The 27,195-nt window shown below is 32.7% G+C and overlaps 1 protein-coding gene across 1 annotated transcript; it reads left to right on the forward strand.

Moving 5' to 3' along the window:
- The first annotated feature begins 11,647 nt into the window (after nucleotides 1–11,647).
- LOC126883215 (uncharacterized) lies at nucleotides 11,648–15,161 on the forward strand. The gene is made up of 2 exons (XM_050648475.1): nucleotides 11,648–11,854; nucleotides 11,994–15,161. Exon 2 carries the CDS (start codon nucleotides 12,005–12,007, stop codon nucleotides 12,569–12,571), a length of 567 nt encoding a protein of 188 aa, XP_050504432.1. The 5' UTR covers nucleotides 11,648–11,854; nucleotides 11,994–12,004; the 3' UTR covers nucleotides 12,572–15,161.
- Nucleotides 15,162–27,195: the final 12,034 nt, after the last annotated feature.

Consider the following 27,195-nt stretch of genomic DNA (forward strand, 5'->3'; position numbering starts at 1 on the left):
GAATCTGCCGCACATAGGTGATAGGTACATGTGAAGATATAGTAGGTTCGCTAAACTCAGACGCAACTGGCTAGATATTTTAGTCGATAATTTTTTTGTTTTTTGCCAATGTTGCAAAAATTGGTAGAATTACTAAATATTTAGTGATTATTAACTATTTAAAAATTATTTTTTGCCAATTTTGCTAAAATTGGCAAAATTACCGACTAAAATATCTAGAAAGTTGCGTCTGAGTTTAGCGAACAGACTATACGTTATGCATTTATTAAATGGTAATTAACATAATTAAAAATTTCAAAATCTTTCCTAAAAAATATTTTTACACTCTTTTCAATGGCGGTATTATCTTTTTGAAAAATTAATATATACAGAGTGAAAAAATTGAAAAAAAAACAACATATTTTTACATAAGAAATAGTAAAAACACAACTTCTGGTAAACCGATTCTTCCGGTTCAGGACTTCAATCTTATCCATAAAAAAAAGAACCTGGATGCCAAATTTGGCTGAAATCGGACTTTTCGTTCAAAAGTTATCGTGCTATTAGTCACATATGTATAGCCACCATTTTGAATGCTCGCCATTTTTGTAAAAGGCAAAATCTGAGATGGTCTCATATCTAAATTTAAACTTTTGTATGTGTAGTATATGTGGTCCAAATTATATGCTTCTACTATTAAATTCACAATAATTCTTATAATATTTGCACGCATCTGCCACACATAGGTACATGTGCAGATACGTTATGCATTTATTAAATGGTAATTCACATAACTAAAAAGTTCAAAATATTTCCTAAAACATATTCTTACGCTCTTTTCAATGGTGGTATTACAATTTTGAAAAAATACTATATACAGGGTGAAAAAATTGGAAATAAATTATTTACATAATATAAAATAGTTTTACATAAAAAACCAGGAAAACACAACTTCTAGTAAACCGATTCTCCCAGTTCACGACAATGATCTTGTAAATCACAAAAAGAACCTATATACCAAATTTGGTTAAAATCGGACTTTCCATTCAAAAGATATCGTGCTATTAGTCACATATGTATAGTCGCCCATTTTGAATGACCGCCATTTTTGTAAAAGGCAAAATCTGAGATGGCCTCATATCTAAATTTGAACCTCTATATGTGCAGTATATGTGGACCAAATTATATGCTTGTATCATTAAATGTGCAATTCTTAATAATATTTGCACGAATCTGCCGCACTATTAGGAGTTTTAGCGCGTTTAAAATAAGTGGTTCCAAAATAATTTTATTATTACAAAAAACAGAAGTGTTATATTAGTGCTAGAAGATACTGGTTATTGTGAAGATAAGTAATCGTTGTGCATACTATAATTGCAATAATTATAGACCATCAATGCCAAACATAAGTTTTTACAAATTTCCTGTAGGAAACGAAATCCAATGTAGAGAGTGGGTTTTAAATAGTGGAAATACCAAACTGTTGTATTTATCCGAAATAAAACTGAGATGCAAAGTTGTCTGCGAAGAACATTTTTTACCATCGAGTTTTAGAGACTTTAAAGCACCCAGGAAGTCCCTTAATAAGAATGCTATACCAATTAAATATGATACAAGTAAGTAAAAAACTTAAAAATTTAGTTTGTCTTCCATGGTAGATTAAATATTAAATACAAATACGACCAATTTGTAATTGAGTGCAATCGTTGTGCAATAAATTAGCTTAATATAGACTATGCCAGACTAATTTATCCAGGCTATATCTAAACGAATAGAGATTTTCGAATTGTAAAAAAAACTAATATATTTAATTTGTAATACACTTTAACATGGCGTAGAGAAAACCATATCCGGAATATTCATCCCTTAGTTACAACCTCTAACTTATAGTTTGTATGTGGTCTTCTATCGTTTATTCAACAGATTTTTTAAAAATAAAATCGGTTTGTAAGTAATCAAGAAAATATCTTTTGTGTCCCAGACCAATTTATCCAGGCTATATTTCTTAAACGAATAGAGATTTCCGAATGGAACAAAAACTGATATATTCCATTTGTATTATTCCACTTCAATATGGCGTAGAAAAAATTCACCCCCTAAATATTCATCCCCTAGTTACAGGGTGCTATTAAAAAAATTAAAGTAGGGGGTTGTATCTAGGGAATGAATATTTGAGGGATGATTTTTTTCTACGCCATATTAAAATGTATTACAAATAGAATAGATCAGTTTTTGTCCCATTCGAAAATCTCTATTGGTTTAAGAAATATAGCCTGGATAAATTAGTCTGGGACTCATAATAGAGCTTTTCATCGATTGTCATTTGTTTCGAGCTTCTGTCATATGTCGTATAATCCGTGTATAGTGTATGTTAATGTTATATACTGTGAATGAAAAGCCCTATTAACAAAAATAAACTTATGTTTTCTTGATTACTTATAGTAGGGGAGGAAAGTATGCTAAACGTGCAGTCACTCGAGCGCTTTGGGGACCTATTGGGTTGTGAAGAGTAGGTTCTAAAACCAAAAAAAGTTAAGTAAAGTTTTCCATTTTAGTGGGGACTTTCCATATTTAATTTTCCTTTTCCAACAATCGTTTTTTCCGATTGTAGCGCCATTTATCCATAATTCGAAAAAATGTTTCAAATAAAAGTTGGGGGTTTTATTTAAAATTTTAAAGTAACCCCCCAGCCCACCTCCCTGGGGGGTCGTGTTTGGTGCCATTCGATAGATTTTTCAAACATACTGAATAAGTGTATTTTTCAATGTTTCGATCTGATGTTCATTTCCCGAAATATCGCGGGGTTCGTATTTAAAATTTTAAATTTACCCCCCACCCCTCTCCGTGAGGAGTCGTGTTTGGTATCAGTCGATAGATTTTTGATAAATATTGAGCACGTATTTGGTATTTTTTAGATCTATCATTCATTTCGCGAAATATTCTCTTTTTTCTTGTGAAACTTTGTGACTCACCCATTTCCTTACGCCGCGCCGGCCGCGCCCAAATCGTCAGATTTTTGAAATATACACTGTTTTGCATGTACTTAACTTACCTTATCTTAATCTGACAATTTCGAGGTTTTTTAAGGATAGATTTTTTTTCTGCCCCCCTTAACAAACTCCCCTGTGTTTAGAGCCAATATATGGTAGAGGTACATCTACAGGGTACCAGGTTTCTCCCCATATGGTAATCTGACGCGCTCGAGTTACTGCAAAAATCCCCGCTTGGGCTCCCCTACCATTACGAACCGATTTTATTTTTAAAAAATCTGTTGAATAGACGATAGAAGACCACATCCAAAATTATAAAAAATGGGCAAGGTGCTATTAAAAATATTAAAGATGGTTGTAACTAAGGGATGAATATTTAAGGGATGATTTTTTCTACGCCATATATAAGTGTATTACAAATTAGTCCTGTCGCCAGTAGGGGTACAACGGCCTCCTTAATTCAGATGGACTTACCCAAGTTTTCTTTATGTATTTTGACCCGTAGAACACGCATTTTTTGGGTAACAGTCGATCCGGATGTCGATAAGATTGTTATAAACAAAGAACTTGAGGAATCACATAACAGCGATTTTTCGCAAAACAAAACATTTTTTTGTATATTTTGAGTCATTCTAAGCAAAAAATATTTTTACAAGTTTTTTCGTAGGATGCATAGTTTTCAACATAAACGAGGTTGAACTTTTAAAATATCGAAAAATTGCAATTTTTGAACCCGAATAACTTTTGATTGAAAAATAAAATAGCAATTCTGTTTACTGCATTTGAAAGTTCAAGTCAAATTCTATCGGCTTTGATTATTTTCATTGCTCAAAAATAATTTTTTTATTGTTAAACAAATCTATAAACACATAGTGATTGAATGGTGTTTTCAATGCATTTCTAATTTGAAATCGAACGAGTAGGCGCGCATACAGGATTTCTACGTATATTCCGTACATTAAAACGCATGCATTTGGCACGGGAAACACTATGTGTTTATAGCTTTGTTTGACAAATAAAAACTTAATTTTTAGCAATGCAAATAATCAAAACCGATGTCATTTGACTTGAACTTTCAAATGCAGTAAGCAGAATTGCTATTTTATTTTTTAATCAAAAGTTATTCCGGTTCAAAAATTGCACTTTTTCGATTTTTTGAAAGTTTAACCGCGTTTATCTCGAAACCTATGCATCCGACAAAAAAACTTGTTAGACCATTTTTTGCTGAAAATCGTCCAAAAAATACAAAAAAATGTTTTGTTTTGCGAAAAATCGCTGCTATGTAATTCCTCAAGTTCTTTGTTTATAACAATCTTATCGACATCCGGATCAACTGTTACCCAAAAAATTCGTGTTCTACGGGTCAAAATACATAAAAGAAACTTGGGTAAGTCCATCTGAATTAACGAGGCCGTTGTACCCCCCCCTGGCGACAGGACTAAATGGAATAGATTAGTTTTTGTCCCATTCGAAAATCTCTATTCGTTTAAGAGATGTAGCCTGGATAAATTAGCCTGGGACACCCTGTATATATTAGGTATACGTAGGTATATTTATACGTATATATTTATATATAAAACATACCTACTTACTTTTATATCTTCTTAATAAAATGTTTAAGTTAGTTAAATTAATTAAGTAACTGGATTAAGATAATTGTTTATTTAAACCATTGTCCCACCGTTCATTCATATACTAAACTCCCACTAAGTCCCAATCAAGGCTTCCACTAAGTTGGAACCACATGGGAAACCATGTACATGTTATTAATTTTACGAAGAACAAATTATTTTTTCGTAAAAATCCTGCACGTTCTAAAATCGAGGTATGTCAAAGATGTTATTCCTTTATATTTCACAATATCGAAAATTGTTCTTGTAAGTTGTTTGGAATTAAAAATTATATTCTAATATGCAATTACACTCTTCTAATTAAAAAAAAAACAATTTTTTTTCTCAAATTACGGATACTCAACAATTTTACGAAAAAAGCTATTCTTTATAAAAAGTTCTGCATACTCTAGCTAGAATCTAGAAACTAAGATAAAACCCAGTGGCGTAGCGTAGTGGGGGCGGGCACTTTTTAGGGGGCGGCAAAATTTAACAATAAATAATAAAAATATTTTGTAAATATTTGAACCATTTTATATTTTTATCTCGACTACAAATTCGGACCGATTGAAAGGAACACGGAATTTTTCATTAGGTACTTATTTTGGGGTCTAGGACGTTTCATCGCCGCCCTTTCGATGCCGCCAGTTCGATGCCGATGCCGGCCGATTCATCGCCAGTCAATTAATCGCTATCTGATATATTACCGAATTTTCGACAGTTACAATTATTATTTATTTTTAGTATTAATAAGGAATTCTAGAAAATGCGAGATATGACGGAGATGAAATGGACTGGCGATGAACCGGCGGCATCGAAACGGCCGGCGATGAACCGGCGGCATCGAAACGTCCCATTCCGCTTATTTTATGACGAATTCGGGGAATTCCTTTTCTTTGAATGATATTTTGTAGCGACTGCCAACAACGTCTATACGTCTGTACTGACTGTACGTCTGTACTGTACGTCTTGTACGTCTGTACTGACTTGTGGGAATTTCCCGTTTATGACTAACAATCAGCACACCTTTTTTCCGACACTTTAAAACGTTGCTATTTTTTTTTTTTTCTCATCGACACATCGTTGGGAAGTTCTGATAGCAGCTACAGGCAAAAGAAGGATTCAAGACACGCGGTGGAGAGTGCAAGAGGCGATGCCGTAAACGTGACATGGCATCATTACAAATAGAATCTCGTCACTTTGGAAAAACTGACAGGCACACTAGGACAGATGGAGGTGTTTTACTAGTTTCGATGCAGTCATTTTCCTTTCTTTGTTTTTTGAGCCTGTGGCAACTGGTGCTACATGAAGTGAATGATGCACCTTGACATAAGATTATGCGCTCAGAAAGTAAATGCTTTGCAGATGATATTGACAGAGAAAAGAGAGGAATGGGCAAATGGCGCTGTAGGTTATGCAAAAATATGTGTGGAGAACTTAGAATTTCCATAAAACCTCGGAAGCGCATAACAAGAAAGCATATTTTTGATGACGGAAAAATTAGTGATACGAAAGGTTTTTAGCAACAGAACAGCAACAGAATTTAACGGATCAGTTTGTTTATCTAACGCCGGTTATATTATTAGATCCAGACAACACTGAATCTGATCTAGACTAAGCATTTGACGAAATTGACGAGCAGGGTTTCAAGCTGGAAAAACTTCGACTGCCGACTTTCGTTGCTGCTAGAGGCAACGAAATTGATTAATGGAGACTCACTTGCATTATTTAAATTTATTGTTAAATCCAAGCTGGAAGATAATCTGCCCAATATTTTAATAATGTTCCGAATATTTTTCACAGTTGCTATAAGCAATGCCAGCTGTGAGAGGAGTTTTTCAAAATTGAAATTGATTAAAAATTATTTAAGATCTACAATAAGTCGATCTAAGATCTCTAAGACTAACTAATTTGGCTATTTTGTCTATTGAGCAAGAGGTGTGTGATGCGATAGACATTGACGGTGTCATAAAAGACTTTGCTCTTAAAAAAGTAAACGTATAAATTTTTAATTGAAGACGGAAGTTTTGTTTTTAATTCTAACAAATACTCATATTACTTTTCAATAAAAAGAAAAATATAACATTATAGTATCGTTCTAGCGTTGATTGATGAATATACTATCCACCTCTACGATGAATATATTAACCCTCTATAGTTATCAATCAACGATTCTAGTTCTAATTAAAAAATTTTTTTTTTTTAATTCTGTCGATCGTCAAAGTGTACCTAATCTTAAGTGATAGGTACCTAAGTTATAGCTAATTGGTTAAAGTAAAAGAATTTTTGTATTAATAAACGTGATTGTAAAACTTGGATAAACTTTTTTATTTAAAATCCAACCTGTATAATGCAAAATAATGATGACCGTTCTCGCCGAAAAGTTCTCTATGATTAATGTATGTAATGTTATACAATAAACCTAAATATATATACAATAAACCTAAATAAGAGGGCGGCAAAATTGTCTTCCGCCCCGGGCGGCCGACACTCACGCTACGCCACTGATAAAACCATAAGATATCAAGGCCCTACAAAGGAATTAGGGAGCTCACAAACCAAAGCAATATCCCTACATCGCATAACATACATTGCGGAAAGATACGCACTGAGTGTCACATCTGGTTTTCGGTGAACGAAATTCCACCGAAAGTCACCGAAGATTCACCGAAAACCAGATGTGACACTCAGTGCGTATCTTTTCGCAATGCATGCCACATGCGATGTAGGATATTACTTCGGTATGCGAGCTCGCTTACTCCGTTACTTATCGCGTTGTTGTGGGTTGTGGCTACACTTGCACTGTTTCAACAAGTTCTAGCTTACAGCGCAGCAGAGTAATTTGTTTTTTGAAATAGGTTACATAGATAAAATACTATTCTACGAAAATGGAGTGGAGTAACGAGAAAATACTTGAATTTTTAACGGTGTTCGAAACAGAAACTTGCTTATGGGATCCCCGACAACAATCACATAAAAATTGTGGTGTTCATGGTGACGCTGCATTTTTATCATCCACCATCTTCTTTTAAGTCTTGGTTTTTGCTTGATCCGTTTATAAAATAATAAATTCATAAAATAATAATTAGCACTCATAAAATATAACAGCGTAGCAGCTTCGACTTCCATCTTGAAATTATTGGATTAAAAAACGCGTTTTCTGCTGACTCCACGCTAAAATAAGTGTGGCCAGTCACTTTATATGCGCAGTTTATTCCATCATTTTTGTTGGGTTAATTAATGCGATTTTTTTTTGCTCAATTAGAAATCCAATGAAATCATTTAATTTGTGGTCATCTGATTGAATACAACCAATAAAACCAACATTATACTGAAAACAGATCCCATGGGCTGTTTTCACTCAATCATGTAGCTATGGATACCTACATTTCGTTTCATTTCGATTTTGACATTTCAAATATTCAATATTTCAAAATGTCACGATTTGGTTGTAATACTTTTAATACTTTGGTTGTAACATGTCTGGATCTTCATTAAATTTTTCTAATTGTTCCTTTGTTAATTTCACATTTAAATAAATTGTTTTTGCTCTGTATTTTTTTTTTCATAACCAGCAAAAAATTTTCTATCCGAATAACCCTCGAACATTGATAAATGCTCAAAAATTTTTTAACAACTTTCTCAAGCTTGTTGCTTACAGGCAACAGACCTCCGCCTACGGCGTCGGTCTGTTTCCAAGCAACAAGCTTTCGAAATCTGTTATAAAAATTTTTCGAACAATTATCAATGTCCTTGGGTTATTACTACTGAAAATTTTTTGCTCAATTAGAAATCCAATGAAATCAATTAATTTGTGGTCATCTGATTGAATACAACCAATAAAACCAACATTATACTGAACACAGATCCCATGGGCTGTTTTCACTCAATCATGTAGCTATGGATACCTACATTTCGTTTCATTTCGATTTTGACATTTCAAATATTCAATATTTAAAAATGTCAATATTTCAAAACAATCCCAACTCAATAAAACCGTACTTGAACATTGACGAAGAACATCATAATAAAATTATTAACAGCATGCGTAGTGGAAATACATCTTCATCAGTTATAGAAACTAACATGTCTGGATCTTCATTAAATTTTTCTAATTGTTCCTTTGTTAATTGCACATTTAAATAAATTGTTTCTGCTCTGTATTTTTTTTTCATAAGCAGCAAAAAATTTTCTATCCGAATAACCCTCGAACATTGATAAATGCTCAAAAATTTTCTAACAACTTTCTCAAGCTTGTTGCTTACAGGCAACAGACCTCCGCCTACGGCGTCGGTCTGTTTCCAAGCAACAAGCTTTCGAAATCTGTTATAAAATTTTTTCGAACAATTATCAATGTCCTTGGGTTATTACTACTGATAATGGACGTTAGACGTTAACGTTACTATGGCCCCAGCATTAGTGGGAGATATTGTAGGTACCTATATATAGGGCGAGGCAGATAAAGGGCCTATTAGAAATATCTCGAGAACTAAAATAAAGAAAATGATGAAAATTGGAATATAGGGGTTTTGAGGTGTGAACTATTTAATGAAAATATTTTGGTATCTTTGCTACTTCCGGTTATACCGGAAGTTGATTGTAACTTCGTTTTTTTTAATGGGACACCCTATATATTTTTACGTTTTTGGATTCTCCTCGATTTATTATTTCTTAAAATATAAGGTTTTGTAATATTATACAGGGTAGATTAAAAGATAATTACGCTTTTTTATTAATTTCGTAGCAAAATTCACACCCTGTAAAATTGTAGTAGTTTTACATCAAAATCCCTTTATATGTTCAAATGATTTTTAATATGGTCTACTATTGTTGCCAATTATTAGTATAGCTAAATATTGAATTTTAGTATACAGGGTGGGTCGAAACTCGGGATGTATATTTTCTGAGTTTTCTTAAAATGGAATACACTATATTTTAGTATTGTAATGAAATGGTATTTTATGGTACTTTTTAATTTCTTAAGCATTCCCTATACCCAACTGCTTTAATTTGTGCTTAATTGTTAATCGCACCAACAATCTTAACTACGTAGATATTTTGATAGCTCAACCATTATTGGCAATTTTAAGTATCAGTCTCGATTAGTATGTATTTATTTCCGAAAAATTATTTGTGATTGAATATTTTTACGGCCAACCTAATAAAATTTCAGGTATTTTGTGTTGCAATTAATGTTTGGCTTGAATCACCAATAACTCACAAATTGAAGCAGTTAGGTATAGGGATTGCTTAAGAAATTAAAAAGTATCCTAAAATAACATTTCATTACAATACTAAAATACAGGGTGTTCCATTTAAGAAAACTCAGAAAATACTCATTCTGAGTTTCGACCAACCCTGTATACAAAAAAGGAAAAATTTAACTATACCAATAATTCTTAACATAGTAGATTATATTAAAAATCATTTGAACATAAACAGAGTTTATTATGTCAAACTACTACAATTCTACAGGGTGTGAATTTTGCTACGAAATGAATAAATAACGTAATTATCTTTTAACCTACCCTGCATAATATTACAAAAACTTATATTTTAAGAAAGAAGAAATCAAGGAGAATCCAAAAATGTAAAAATATACAGGGTGTCCCATTAAAAAAAAGAAGTTACAACCAACTTCCGGTATAACCGGAAGTAGGAGACCAAAATATTTTCATTAAATAGTTCACATCTCAAAACCCCTGTATTCAGATTTTCATAATTTTCTTACCTTGAGTTCTCGAGATATTTCTAATAGGCCCTTTATCTGCCTTACCCTGTATACAACAGGGTGTCCAGAAACTCTCCCGACAAATATAGACCGGAGATTCCTCAGATACTTTTAAGACTTATTAACCGTATTTAACTCAATTCACCTAGTCCCAAAATGCTTCCGAGCTCCTAAGGTAAGGGAGGTAGAGCTCTTTGAAGATGGGTCCTTGTAATTATTTTTTTAATATCTCCAGGACGCTTCTATTTAAAAAAAGTAAACAGTTACGCCTATTTATCTTATATATAAATCGCTTCCATTAATTGCGATTTTCTAGTACCTACCCAGACGTTCGTTTTGGGTAGGGAAACTTTTATTTTATTGCATAACTTTTTTGTATTTAACTTTTAACCATTTTTGACACTGTATTATTAAATTGTGAGGCAGTCTAGTACTAAAAGGTAGTCTTGATAAGTCGGTAGGGGTCACCGTTTTCTAGAAAAATACACTTTTCTATACTTTTGTAGGGGACGTCCAATGATTTTCTCCAAATTTTAGTATGTTATTGTACTACAAAAGAAGATATTCTCTAAATTTGTCCAGTTTGTTTTTAGCCAAGGGACCCCTTCTGCGAGCCTTAAACTGTTTAAAAATAGCCCTTTTTGACGTTTTAAATTGGCGTTGCTCCCCAATTTTAAATTGGCCCAATTTAACATTAAGTAGATTGCTAGTTTGGCAACAAAAATATTTAAGGGACTGTTCTCACCAAAATCAACTGGCGACTGTCAACTGAAAAAACTGCAGTTGCTCATGTGTTGCTTGCAGACAGCGCTGTATATCGCGTTGCAGTAGCCATTTTGCTTAGAATTGCTTAATCATGGACAGTCATGGTGGATGAGATAGGAAGAATTAATTAGGAATCTTGTGGCCCTCGTCGAAGTACGTTTTCTAGGTAAACAACTTCACTTTGTTGTTATTAAAAAGTGTTTTTAGTTAATGTCTTTCATCTATATGAGCTTGTTTATAAAAAATAATCTCGTGATTTATTTTCCATTTTAATTTACGAGTTAAATTAGTGTCTTATTGGTTATAATGAAACATAATCAATACCATTGATTAATAAACACAAGTAAGTTTATAATCAAACATTAAACTTATTATTCAAACATAAACATAAAATAAAGTTTAAACGTTGATTGAAATAAATGGTTTAAATCACTACAAAATTCATCATTACAGAATTTAAAGTTGCAAAATATTTTACGCTTTTTCACTAGCAAGTATGCAATTGCTATATTTTCATTTGACGAGGATGACATTTTGTTCACGACTACAGAAACAAGAGTAACTCAACTGAAGTTGCGGTCTGATTGAAATTGCGTTGCCATCTCCGGTTGCTTTGGTGAGATCACGGCCTACAGTTAAAAAAAACAAATATCTTTTACTACAAATTTATCAATGCATAAAACATTTTTTTATAGTTAAACAACGGAAAGATGAGAAACAACGGTTCTCCAAAATATACAAACAAAAAAATTCAGATGAGCAGGAATTCAATAATTTAGGTAAATAAGTTTAAGGACCCGTTCTATAGTTATTTTAAATTATTTGCTTATGCTTAAATCTGAAGTAAATAAAATCTTACCTGTCTTTCCTAATCTGCATTTAGTCACGCTGTTAATTTACATACAAAATTTTTTTCAGAGAAATTTACAATGAACGTAGAAGTTTCAACTTCAGGAGGAAGCAACACATCTTCGCCCAAGTTGTTGCGTACAAGTAACCCAAAAACATACTCAGACATTTCTGTTTCCAATGTAGTTTTGACTGGGACTTCTCAGAGTAATGACTCAAAGAATTTTGAAATCCTTCAATATATAAATTCCCAACCTTCTTCATCTTGTCACGTGTCATCTCCTTCGAAGAGTAGCGATTCCTCAACGAGGTCTTTTAAAAGGAGACTGGTGGAAATGCCAATTGCGGTGGAAACGTTGCCAGCGGCACCGAGTGAAGACCTCAAAAAGCAGATAGCTGGTTTAAAGAAAAAGTTAAAAAATAGAAATGGAATTATTGCGCGACTTAAGAGAAAATCGAAAACTTGCAGCAAGCGTGAAAGTTTAAAAAAAATTTTATCAAATAAAAGTTCGCCAGTGAAAACTTTTGTGAACATGCAGTGTCTGCACAAAAGAAAATCTGCTTGGACTATTTCGGAAAAACAATTGGCATTATCATTGTACTACAAATCCCCAGGAAATTATAAATATTTGTTAAAAAAAACTTAATTTTGTACTTCCTGGAGTCTCCACCATTCAAAAATGGTTACAAGTTTATAATTTGGGTACAGGAATCAATACTACTCTTATAGATAAATTTACAATTAAAATTCAGAATATGGATGACAATGAGAGACAGTGTGCTCTCATTTTTGATGAAATTATCGTTAAAAAGGGACTTTATCATAATTAAGTTCTAGATGTTATTGAAGGATTTCAAGATTTTGGAAGTTTGGGGCGAAATTCTAAAGTCGGAGATCATTGTGTGCTTTTTTTGTTAAGAGGCCTGCTTCACAATTGGAAATTACCATTTGCATATTATGTTTCAAGTGGCCCAATAAAGTCTAACGCACTGCCTTTATTACTGAAAGAAGTTCTTCTAAAACTCTTTTCTATAGGTTTGAACCCTAAATAGTATGCGACCAAGGCTCTAACATGGTTAAAAATTTTGGAGCATCTAAGGACAATCCTATTATTGTTCTGAATAACAAAAATATTTATGTCATATTTGACCCTCCACATCTTCTTAAAAATTTAAGAAACAACTTCCAGAACAAAAAGTTACGTTTTAAGATAGATGGGAAAAGTATTTCTTGGACAGATTTTACGGACACCTACAACATGGACAATAAGAGTACTTCATCTAGAAGTTTGTTGAAGATTACGAACAAACATATCAATCCAACGTCGTTCGAGAAAATGGGGGTTAAATATGCGGCTCAAGTTTTTAGCAACTCGGTGTATGCTGCAATAATTACCTGTTATGCCACAGGTCAATTAAAATCGATACCGCTATTGACACGGCAACTTTTATTAAAAATATTAATGATATATTCGATTGCCTAAATAGCAAAATTGTTAAAGATGCCAACCCATACAAATGTGGCCTATCCATTTATAATAAAATACCTGAAAACACACTCAAATCGGCACTAGAAATATTTAATAATTTAAAAATTTATGGAGAAAACACAAAGAAAGAACAAATATATATTGTATTGGAGGCTTCATTTGGACCCTAAGAGCAGTACTATTGCTATGGAATGATCTGCAAGGAGAAGGAGTTAAGTGTGTTCTGACATCTAGGATAAACCAGGATCCTATTGAAAATATATTTTCTGTAATAAGAAACCGAGGAGGATATAATCCACAACCGGCAGTAAAAGAGTTTCGAGTGGATTTGCAACATAATATGCACATTAGATTGCAGTCAACATCTGAAGCATCCAATTGTGAATTAGATGAAACTGAAACTTTAGCTTTAGAAAGTACCAATGATCCGCATGAACACCTTACACTAACTAAAAGATGTAGAAGTTTTGGAAGAACATCAGGTTATACCTACTGATCCATCACCTTCCAAGGCATCAACTAGTAGCTTGTTACAAAGTACATCTCAAATCTTGAAAACCGAGGCCACTTTAGAAATTTGCTCCAATATTTATGTAGCTGGTTTTTATGTTTTAACCTTTTTCGGCAGCATGATTGTTTTCAGTGTAAAAAAGAACTTATTAAAGATGACTTGCTAGCGAGTTCACATGAGCTTCTCCTTCTTGCTAGAGACTGTGGCACTAAAGACTCTATTGATTATTTAAAAAGTCCAAGTGACATTATGTGTGAAATTACAATATTTTTGTTAAATAAATTTAACGATGTATTCAATAAGTTTAAAACTGAATACGGAGTTAAAAGTAAGATTAAAAAGAATTAATATTAAGTTTGGAAAGTAATTATTTTAATTGGCTAAACACATGCACACATAATCGATACATTAATTAAAATAAAATTATTTCCTGCATTGAAGTGGGAAATAGAAAAAATAGCTAAAAAAAGAAGCAGCAAAGAAATCGAAGAAGCCATTAAAAAAAAGGAGGAATCAAAAAAATTTAAGAAACCACACAGAAAAATTAAAATATTGTCTTCTTAAGCCTAAATATCTGTTTCCCCACTGTACGTTGTATAATAAAAATATTAATAGATATTATTTCAAAATCTGGTCCAAATAAACTAAAATTTTTACAATACTTACCCTTTTCCTTTTATATTTATATACATATTTTGTGCAGTTTAGTTTTCGTTTTTACACTGAAGGCAGTTATGAGAATATGTTTTTTCATTTTCAACATTGATTTATTTGTTAGCTACGTTTCATTTACAGTTCTGCAAATAATGCAGTTTTCTTCCCACCTGTAATGTCTACTCCAGCAAATACCGGGTGGACCAAAAGTCAGTTAACGGGTTGACCAAAAGTTTATAGTAAATAAGTAGGTACAAAGAAGTGCATGTTTTACATTTTACATTCAAAATGTAACCCACCTTCATGAATAAATTTTTGGCAACGCTTATACACAGTAAAACATTTCTTTCTACAGACTTCCAAGTTGGCACGGAGAACTTCAAATTGGAAAAATGATCAAAATTAGCCATTCACCACACCGTAGTCAGTAAATACCTGGTCATTTTGGGGGTGCGTGCCGCTCGCCGAATATATAATATTGTTTTATTTGAGACTGGTTTGTAGGGTATTCTATTGATTTTATTTGCTATTGATTTAATTTAGATTTATATAAATTTCCTTGCAATAAATTATTTACTTCAAGTTATATGTTTTACTAATACTAAAAATATGAAAAGAATACTTAGAAGAATTACTAACGAATAAAAACCAAGATAACATTAACGAAGAACACAATAATGTACTGGAATCCTACTTCATATTCGGTGTTCTGAATCTGAAGATCATCTTCGTTTTTATTTTTTCGCTTCAATATTGCTTCTTTTATTTCTTGTAGTGTTGGTTCTTCTTCCCGTTTTTGTTCTGTGTTATCCTTTTGATGTTGTTTTACTTCCTGGGGTTCTGCTTGTTTATTTGCATTTAATAGTTCTTCAAAATACTCCGCCCATCTGTTCAATTTTTGTGTTGTTTCTCCTAAAAGCACACCGTCTTTACCTCTACAGTAACTTGTTTTACTCTTTGCAGTTCCTCAGAATTTTTTTACTTCTTGGTAGAAATTTCTTATTTCCTTGTTTATATACGATTCTTCTATTGTTTTCAACTGTTGTCAAAATGTTCTCTTTTCTTTTTCTGCAGATTTGTTTTACAAATTTGTTATACTTCTCTTCTTGCCATTTTATATTTTTCTGTCGTATCCTGTGTTATATTTTTGTCTTTTTCTATTTTTGCTTTATTTCTACGTATCAATGCTCTTTTACAATCCTCGTCAAACCAGTCTCTTCGTTTCTCTGCTTGTACTTTTCCTAGACATAGTTCCGTTGCTTCTGCCATCGCTATCTGTATATCCTTCCGTTCTTCATCAATATCTTGTGTGGTCGGGTAATGAAATCTTTCTTTTTGGCCATTTAAATTTTTGGCTGTTCTTTGGCAAATTTTCATATTTTTGACCTGTCAGTATTGTTAATACACAAGTTTTAAGATAACTGTTTTTCCTTTCATGAGAAAAAATACTTTTTGGTCGTAAATAATTAGTCTTAATTTATGTTTTTAATCCAATCTAACAAGTAAATGGTCAAACGACATCACACACATCTTATGGAAAATATAATGTCACACAAAGGACATAAAATTTACATGAATCGATTGGTCTCGCAAATCTTTGTTTATTGTCTCTGCCGTTAATGGATTACGTAGACACGCTGTATATTAAAATTAAACGCTACAGATATAGATATTAAAATAACAAATATCTTACTTTTTTCGTGCCTTTCATTGCTTTTTATCGCAGCTGTTGCAATATTCCGTGCAAAACTGTTGTAACTGTTATATTAGAGTTACAACAGTTTTGCACGGAACTTATGTTCAAAAACAGAAAATAGTTAAACTGTTGTTGTTGTAATATTTAGCCAGTTAAGCATTTGAAAGTTACTAAAGTTTTACAGGGGATAGATATGCATGTTTACAATCGAATTCCATGATTACTTCATTTTCAAACAATTTTTGCGTTACTGCAGTCTTGCACTGAGGGTGCGATATAGTGTTTATAAAAAACAAACTAAAAATGCCCAATCATATAAGTACTTACTAAGAAGTCAAATAATTATCTCAAAACGTTTTTTCAATCCTATATTGACAAACATCTGGTTTTAATTATGGCATGAGTTCGACCATGCCATAATATTCTATCTCGACCAGTGGGGTTTCGATTCGAACCCTAACGGTAAACCGGGTAAACACACGGTACACAGAGAACCGGTATTAGTCCAGAGAAATAAGGTTTTTCTCGTGACACATCCCCCTCCAGGCCGAAACCAAATTTTTTGAGTAGTATGGACATCTATATTATTAACCTATATGTTTCCTGCAGCCGATTTTGATGATATACATAGTTATAAACAAATGAAGATCGAAAAACGGTAAATTATCGCTTTTTTCATCTATTACCAAAAAGTTAAGCACTTTAAACAAATTTGAGAGTAAGAAACTCATAAATCGTATAAAAAACTTCAATATGGCATTCGCTGAATATGTCCAACCTTATTGGTTGCTTAGAAAATTGCAAAATAAATCATAAATATTGAGTTTTTATAAATATTCGTAACTTAGGTAAAAATTAACTTAGAATCTTCTTATTATGCGGAATGCCGAGACTTCTTGTACTTAAATTATATTTTAAATTTCAAAGCAATTGGTCAAATAGTTTAAAAGTTATTTAATTTATTTTTCCCAAATTCATTTTTTTTGCAACACTATAAGTCAGAAAATTATGAGGTTACAATAATACTTCGGACAGTTTATGAAAGAAGAACATTTATACTATTACCTTAATTAAAAATAAATGACAAAAAATAATTTTAAACAGTGTAAAATTATTTTGCAAAAACATGTCCATTTTTTGCTTACTTATAAACAATTGGAATAACTTTTTAACCGTTACCCGTAGAAAAATTATTTTTTCATATTTAGAAAGACTGAATTTTTATACACATTTAGAAAGAAAAACAACTGTTCTAGGATATTTAGGGACAAAGTTAGCCCCCCCATTTTTTTAATTCACATGTTTTTGCAAAATTATTTTGCAATATCTTTAATTATTTTTTGTCATTTTTTTTAAATTAAATTAATACTGTAAATTTTCTTCTTTCATAAACTATCCAAAATATTACTGTAACTTCATCATTTTCTGACTTACAGTGTTGCAAAAAAAAATAATTTTGGATAAACAAATTAAATAACTTTTAAACTATTTGACCAATTGCTTTGGAATTTAGGGTGCAATTTAAGCACCATAAGTCTCAGCATTCCATGTAATAAGAAGGTTCTAAGTTAATTTTTACATAAGTTATAAATATTTATAAAAACTCAAAATTTATGATTTATTTGACAATTTTCTAAGTAACCAATAAGGATAGACATATTCAGCGAACGCCATATTGAAGTTTTTTATACGGTTTATGAGTTTATTACTCTCAAATTTGTTTAAAATACGGTACATACATTTGTCATTTGTCAACCCCCTCCCTTCCACTTCCCCACCCCTTATTTTTAAATAGGGAATAGGGGTCGTGTGCTAGCTCATTTAAAAGGTTACTCGATTCTCTATTCAGTAATATAAACATTAACATAATTATTTATACAGGGCGTTCAAGAAAAAATATTTTAATTAAATTAATTGACACAAAAAGAAGAATGTATGTAATTTATTTAATTCAAAATACATTCTGCTGCTGTCACAAAACATAAAAAAATATTTTTTGATAAATAAGCATTGCTCTTCGCTTAATTTCAATATTCAAGCTGCCACCTATCTACCTACCTCTTGGTAGGTTGAATATTGAATTTAAGCGAAAAACAATATTTATTTGTCAAATAAACATTTTTCACTGTTTTCTGTCAGTAGTAGAATGTATTTTGATTTAAATAAATTGCGTACGTTCTTCTTTTTGTGTCAATTAATTTAATTCAAAATAATTTTTCTTGGACACCCTGTATAAATAATTATGTCAATGTTAATATTACTGAATATAGAATTGAATAACCTTTCAAATGAGGTAGCATACGACCCGTATTCCCTATTTATAAATAAGGGGTGGGGGAAATGGAAGGGGGGGGGTTGACAGATGACAAATGTGAGTACCGTAAAAATGTGTCCCCCTTAGATCAAAAATCGACCCGTTTCTTCATTTCCTTATAATTTAATAAATACTGCCAAATATCGAGGTGGACTTTTTTCTTTGGCCCACTCTGTATATGTATGTATAAAATGTTCGCACTTTAAATTTTTAGATTCCTAACCTGGTTTAACTTTAAATCAATTATGCATATTAATACATATTATGTATGTTAATAAAAAAAACAAATTTGCGGGAAAAGTTTTATTAATAATATTAGAAATACTATAATTAAAATCATTTTTTAAAATTAGAAAATTTAGATATCTTTTTGTCAAGTGCTCTCTGGCTTTTTTTAAAACTTATTTTTCTGTTAATATCCCTCATTCTAATGTATGTTAGTGTTCTGCACATGCATAATATCACCTCAAATGGCATTAAGTCTCAGTTTTAATAAATTACTATAAAACTAATAGTTATATTATAATAGTTTTGAAAATACACAGTTATGCTAATAAACAACAATTTGTAACTAAAATAATATAGAATTACTTCAGTCGTTAACAGCTTAATATTTTAAAACCGCCTCAATCTATTCACTTTCAACGCCACCACATACGAAATAATGCACCCAAACAATAAGCAAATATCTGTTAGGTTCCCACGTGACGTGCTGCGCGGCCGAACCAAATTTAGCGACGACAATCGGCATACCGGTTCTCTGTGTATCGTTGGTAAACAGAAGATCTTGCCTTGTTTGTTAACACAACACGTAGGTATAAAGATTTTAAAGAGAAACTACGTAGGTACCCTTATTTTTTACTCTTTTTATATTCCCATGTATAATAACAGTTTAATACCTATTTCAATCAAGAATGGTACCTAGGTACTTACATATTTTATGTAAAATACACACTAATTATCGAGATATAGTAAATTGGACTAAAGTTTAATGGCAATAAATAAACTTGACAATATCACTGTGAATGTATGGAAAACATGTGTTTTTCCAATATTCATGTTTTTTAATGCGTATTCTATATTTATTCTATTCCATTGTTTGTTTGGACTTTTACTTCTTAAAGCTCTATATTTCATAGCTCCAGGTAGATATGACGATATAAAAAAAGAAAAGCCAACAAGTTTAGTGTAAAGCAACTCATAATTTATTGCGGCCATTAAAAAATATGTTTCGAAAATTTGTTAAGAATTAAAAGAAATATAAAACATGTGTACACTATTTCAATCGAGGATTGTAATTAATGTAGACTCTCAAATAAAAGAAACGCAAACTTGAATCCGATAAGTTTATGTAATCGTTGATTAATCGATGGAATGTTGAATCGAATGACAGTTACATTATATCAAACTACAAAAAAATTGTTTTCAACAATGTAACTAATGTTAACTAACTTAGTACCATCTTTGGAATATAAGCTTTCATTTGACACCTCATTTGTCATTCTACCTGGTATAATGACGGAGAACTTACGTTCGCGGCCGGGACAGACGGACAGACAGCCTAGGTCAAATTTCTCAGTTTTAGTACCATTCTTGAATTATCAGCTTTCATTTGACACCTCATTTGACATTCTAACTGGTATGGTGACGGAGTAGTTATATTCGCAATCACACGGACAGACAACCACGGTCAAATTTCTCACTTTTAGTACCATCCTTGGATTATAAGCTTTCATTTGACACCTCGTTTGTCATTCTACCTGGTATACCCAGATAGCACAAGTACGTTTTATGGACATCCAATGGACGTACATCTGTGTACATTGGAACGTCCAATGGACGTCCCGCTAAGGTACAATGGACATCCGATGGACGTCCAACGAACGTCCAGAGTTCACAAAATTGGACGTCCATAGAACGTCCGCTACAAACGTACAGTGTACGTTGTTGAAGCTTTCAGTGTACATTTTATGTACATTCAATGTACATCTGATGTACATTCAATGTACGTATTATGGACATTTTTGTAGGGCACTTTTCAGAAAGCAATCTAGTGTCCATAATTTTTTGAATACATACATAGCAAAAAGCCTTTAGGTATAGGAAATAGTTCCTATAATACTAAACTTATACTTTAAATATTACACAAAATACCTTTTTTATTTCTCTTTATTATAACTTTATTATGTATACTTTATTATAGGAACTTCATTATTGCACGACTGCACTTGCACGATAAACAGCAAACACAAAGATATCACAGGTGTATTATATTGTATGTAATAACTTAATAAGGACAAAATTCAGATAATGGCGCCCTATGATGTATGCACAAAAGAGGTTTATTTCTGTTCTGTTCCTTCCTCCAAACATTATTTCTTAGAACTTAGAGTCAGTACGGTTGTATATTGCAAGCGGGTTTGCCATTCTGTGAATTATCATAAATAAATCCTCCTTCAGTATTCCACAACAATTACAGCGATAATCCCCTAAAAGTACCTGCCTAGTACTACCTTTTACGACCGATAGCGTGAAGAGCGACAACGTTGTCAAGAAGATTCTCATTTAGTTTGGCGGGAAATTTAACAGTTATTTAACAAAATGCACATTTAAGATATAAATTGGTAGTGTCTAATTATTGTAAGTTCTATAATTACCGATGCGCGATGTAGCTCCGTTATTCTGAAAAAGTTTACCATAGTTCTATCATCATCTAATATTATATATGTTTAATTAAAATAATTTTAGTGGTTCAGTGTTTTAATTCGATGATGAAAAAATATGTGACTACATTTATTAGAAGCTTCTTGTATTCTACTAATAATATTGCTTTGATTAAAACAAGAAGCTATATATAATTACTCATAATAATAGTCGCATTTTGTGTAAAATCTCCATGGACCACAAATGGATGTCCAATGTACGTTGAAATCAAACGTCCAATGGACGTACATAGTACGTCCAGTTTTGGTCCATGGACGTTTGGACTTTAAATGTACGTTATATGGACGTCCATCGGACGTTGTGTGTTATATGGGTAGTGACGGAGAAGTTATGTTCGTGGTCGGATGGACAGACGGACAGAGAGCCTAGGTCAAATTTCTCACCTTTAGTACCTTCCTTGCATTATCAGCTTTCATTTGACACCTCATTTGTTATTCTACCTGGTATAGTGACGGAGGAGTTATATTCGCAGTCGAACGGACAGACTACCTTGGTCAAGTTTCTCACTTTTAGTACCATCCTTGGATTATAAGCTTTCATTTGACACCTCGTTTGTCATTCTACCTGGTATAATGACGGAGGAGTTATATTCGTGGTCGGATAGACAGACGGACAGAGAGCCTAGGTCAAATTTCTCACCTTTAGTACCATCCTTGGATTATCAGCTTTCATTTGACACCTCATTTGTTATTCTACCTGGTATAGTGACGGAGGAGTTATATTCGCAGTCGAACGGAAAGACAGACATACATCATCATCATCCAGCCTCAAAAGTCCACTGCTGAACATAGGCCTCCTCCCCTCGTTTCCAACCCCATCTATCCTGCGCCGGTCTCATCCAGTTTTTATTTACCTTTTTTAAGTCGTCAGTCCATCCCAGGCAACCAAACGACGTTTTTATAACGTAGATAACACGTCATAAACATGACCAATTGACGTGTTTTTATGACGTAGTACCGACGTTGAAAATCACGTGTATTTGTCTCATCGATTTGACGTCAAAAAGGTGACGACTTTTATACGTCGGTAAATTCACGTCTTTAATACAGTAGAACCCCGTAAATCCGAACCCCGCAAATCCGAACTTTCGGCAAATCCGAACCAACGGAAAATGAAAAAAATTTAAAAATTCAAGACAAAAACTTAAAAACATGTTTATTATACAGAGTAAAGCCAGAAAATTGGACAATGTAGGATTACTAGGACTTTGACATTTAAAATTTCTTAAAAATAAATATTATAAGTACTTTAATATATAGGTTTATAAAGTGTTTATAAAGGTTAAACACAAACTTACTTTGATTCTCTCGTAGTCAACTTGAGTCCAAATATATTGTCCACACTCTTGCGAGAACGTTTGGCTACTCAAAATCACAATGAAAGCTTTGAACTACTAGTTAAGGCTAACTTTCGGATAATCCGAACTTTTCGGAATCCGAACAGGCTGTCCCCCCAATTAGTTCGGATTTGCGGGGTTCTACTGTACTTTCAAAAAGTGACCTCTTTCAGATGTTTCAAAATAGGTAGTATAAAAAATAGTTAACATGCAACCCGTTCTACGTCCCATGTGTCGAAGATATTATACTACCATTTGTTTAAGATCGGTTGTGCTGTGCATTAGAAGCAATCTAACATTGATACTGCATGATTGTACCAGCCCTATAGAATTTTCACTATTTATATAAGTATACCTACCTACTTACTGTGTAAAAACTGAAACAACAAATATATAAACTAATAAATAATTTATTAACAAATTATCCAGCATACTTAATGCCTTAATTTAACGCTGTCCATTAAATCAAAAAGAATGATGAACAACTCATTTTGGAATATGTACCTGTATACAGTATAGTGGTGCATGAGCATCATTTTTCTTTGCCATCTCATAGCTAAATCTTGTAGGCTGCTGAAGCAATCTTAGAAGACTAATCATTAATTTAATTAAACTCGATAACACATAATTAGTTCATTAACAGAAAATAAACATAACCTCAAACAGTTGTCAAGAAGCATATTGCATTAAACTAACTCACTGAACAAAAACGAATACAAATCTCTTAATTAACACGTTTCTTCAACTAAATATCTAAATGAAAAGTCTTATTTTATTACACAAGACACAAACCACGTAAACAATAAATGAGAAATTTCTTATGAACATTATTTAACGAAATTGTTTGGAGTAATCTCCCAATTTTGTGACGTCAGACTTAAACTGTCTGAAATGAAAACGTTTTTTCAACGTATTTTTACGTCATTAATCTTACGTATTTAAAATCACTTACAAAAGACGTCTATATGACGTAATTTTCAAACACGTATATATTCGACCAAAACTGACGTTTCCTCGACGTTATATGACGTCACTTTGTTGCCTGGGATCTTGTAGGCGGTCGACCGACGTTTCTCTTGTCTTCTCTTGGCCTCCATTCCAATAATCTCTTCGTCCATCGCCCATCTGTCATTCTGGCTATGTGTCCTGCCCATCTCCACTTCAACCTGGCTATCCTCTCGATGACGTCAGTCACCTTTGTTCTTCTCCTGATTTCTTCGTTTCTGATTTTGTCTCGCAGAGTTATTCCTAACATTGATCGCTCCATTCTTCTCTGCGTGACTCTTAGTTTGGTAGCCGAGGCTTTAGTTAAGGTAAGTGTTTCTGATCCGTACGTCAAGACTGGAAGGACGCACTGATCAAATACCTTTCTCTTTAGGCATGTGGGCAACTCACTATTAAAAGTTTCTCTCAGTTTTCCAAATGCTGCCCACCCAAGACCGATTCTTCTCTTCAGCTCATGAGTCTGGTTATCCCTGACAATCGTAATTTCATGTCCCAGGTATTTATATCTATCTACGAGTTCTATTTCCTTCCCACCAATACTGATGTTCTGGTTGGGTACCAAATTTGTCATTATTTTTGTTTTTGAGATGTTTATATTTAAACCTACATTTTCTGTAGCCACAACGAGTTCTTGTACCATCTCTCTTACAGACATACGACCTCGGTCAAATTTCTCACCTTTAGTATCATCCTTGGATTATCAGCTTTAATTTGACACCTCATTTGTCATTCTACTTGGTATACTGACGCAGGAGTTATATTCGCGGTCTGATGGACAGAGAGCCTAGATCAAATTTCTCACTTTTAGCACCATCCTTGGATTATAAGCTTTCAGTTGACATCTCATTTGTCATTCTACTTGGTATAATAACGGAGGAGTTATATTCGCGGTCGGACGGACAGACTGCCTATTAGGTCAAATTTCTCACCTTTAGTACCATCATTGGATTATAAGCTTTCATTTGACACCTCATTTGTCATTCTACCTGGTATAATGACGGAGGAATTATATTCGCGGTCGGACGCGGTCAGACAGACGGACGTGGATAATTCAAAGTTTTCACATTTTTTCAATATTGGTGCAAACAAAAATCGAATGACAGTTACATATATATCAAACTATAAAAATATTGTTTTCAACAATAGGGAACTTGCACATAAAAATATTTTTGCATAAAATTGTTAATTTATGTTTAAAAGTGATAAATTCAAAATATTACGTCTTAACAATTAATAGTGTACGTACAACAACTGATTATAATTTCGCGCCCGAAATTACCGTTTCAAACAACTTTAAAAGCGCGCGCTTGGGTCTGACGTCACCAACCATGATATTTACCACTGTTCTCGTTTGGCTACTGCCTAGTGCCAGACGTGCACTCTGCAGATAATATCTTGTAAAGATTTTCATGCATTCATAATATTATTTTTAGTTTAGGGATGTCCAGCCCCTTAAAGCGCGAAACAACCCCCTAGTTAATTGTAATTATTTTTTTATTTCTTTATTCGGGCTAACTTCACGTTCTCTTAAATCGGCATTTAAACGTTAATTCGGGTGCAGAATCACAACTGCCCGTTTGTCCACCCCTTCGCAGCGTTTGTCCAACCCCTTAAAGTGCGAATCAACCCCCTCGTTAATTGTAATTATTTTTTTATTTCTTTATTCGGGCTAACTTCACCCCAAGTAGCAATTTGTCGACGCGACAACGTTGTCTACCGCGTGGCAACGTTTTGTCACAACGTTGTTATTGCCTAGAACAGCGGTTCTCAAACTTTTTGAGTCATGTACCACCTACAGTTCTTTTTATTATTTTTGGTACCACATATACAGGTTGTAACAAAAATACAGCTCATAAATTAAATCACATATTCTGGAACCAAAAATAGTTCGATTGAACCTAACTTACCCTAGTAAAAATATGCACACAAAAAAAAGTTACAGCCCTCTGAAGTTACAAAATGAAACTCGATTTTTTCCGATATATCGAACTATTGGAGATTTTTACTGAAAATGGACATGTGGCATGACTATGGCAGGAACATCTGAAAAAGAAATTATAGTGAAATTTGTGCACCCCATAAAAATTTTATGGGGATTTTGTTCCCTTAAACCCCCCCAAACTTTTATGTACGTTCCAATTAAATTATTATTGTGGTACCGTTAGTTAAACACAATGTTTTTGAAACTTTTTTGCCTCTTAGTATTTTTTAGATATACCAGTTTTAATCGAGATGCAGCTTCTTTTTTAAAATGTTAACATGACAATTTTATGGAGATTTTGTGCCTTTACACCCCCCAAATGTTTGAGTATGTTCCAATTAAACTATTATTGCGGTACCATTAGTTGAAAACAGTGTCTTTAAAACTTTTTTGCCTCTTAGTATTTTTCCGATAAGGCACCTTTTATCGAGATGTGGTTTCTTTTTTAATATGGTTCAAAATATACTTATAAAATCTGTAATTTATAAATAAATTTTCATGTTATTATAGGGTCTCTATAATCGTACTTAACAGTATACAAATATGTGGTGGATTTGACAAATATTCAAAATATTTCGATAAAAACTAGTTAGAAAAATTACTAAGAGGCAAAAAAGTTTTAAAAACATTGTGTTTAACTAATGGTGCCACAGTGATAATTTAATTGGAACGTACACAAAAGTTTGGGGGGTTTAAAGGAACAAAACCCCCATAAAAATTTTATGAGGTGCAGAATTTTTTTTAATATTTTGCTGTCATAATAATGCCACATGTCCGTTTTCAATAAGAAAACTCAAATAGTTTTCGATATATTGGAAAAAATCGATTTTTATTTTGTAATTTCAAAGGGCTGTAACTTTTTTTGTGTGCATATTTGTACTAGGGTAAATAAGGTTCAATCGAAGTATTTTTGGTTCCAGAATATGTGATTTAATTTATGACCTGTATTTTTGTTACACCCTGTATTTTTAGAGTGTATTATGAAGACTTACTACTATTACTACTATTTTAATTTTTTTTGTGTTTTGTGTACCACCGCAAGTAATGAACTGTACCACCAGTGGTACATGTACCACAGATTGAGAATCGCTGGCCTAGAAGACGACCCAATTCTGCACTAATTTGGTGGACGATTTTTGAGTTGTCTTGACGTTGCCTAGGCAACCTTAAGCGTTGCATAAGACAACTGAAGCGACTATAAAAAGTGCCTGCGTGCAATGGTTGCTCAAAGAGTCGGACTGGTTATGTTTTTTTACCTATATAAAAAGTAAACTATTTTGACATCATATCAGGTATTTAAATTTATATAATTACATAAATAAGGACTTAAACAAAATTACCTGATGTGAAATTTATAAACGCATCTCAGATTACCGTCAAATATGGATATTCCACCTTTAAAAAACACACGCGCTCATTTTTTATCACCTTTTTAACAAAAAATATGTACATTTAAAAAATCTAATTTTAATATAAAAGCCAGAATTTATGTTAAAGATGTTTTGTATGAATTTAATGTATTGATGGTGCTTTTAAAGGTATTAGAAAATGCCTGCATTT

This window comes from Diabrotica virgifera, chromosome 4 (assembly GCF_917563875.1).
Source record: "Diabrotica virgifera virgifera chromosome 4, PGI_DIABVI_V3a".
NCBI classification, from domain to species: domain Eukaryota; kingdom Metazoa; phylum Arthropoda; class Insecta; order Coleoptera; family Chrysomelidae; genus Diabrotica; species Diabrotica virgifera.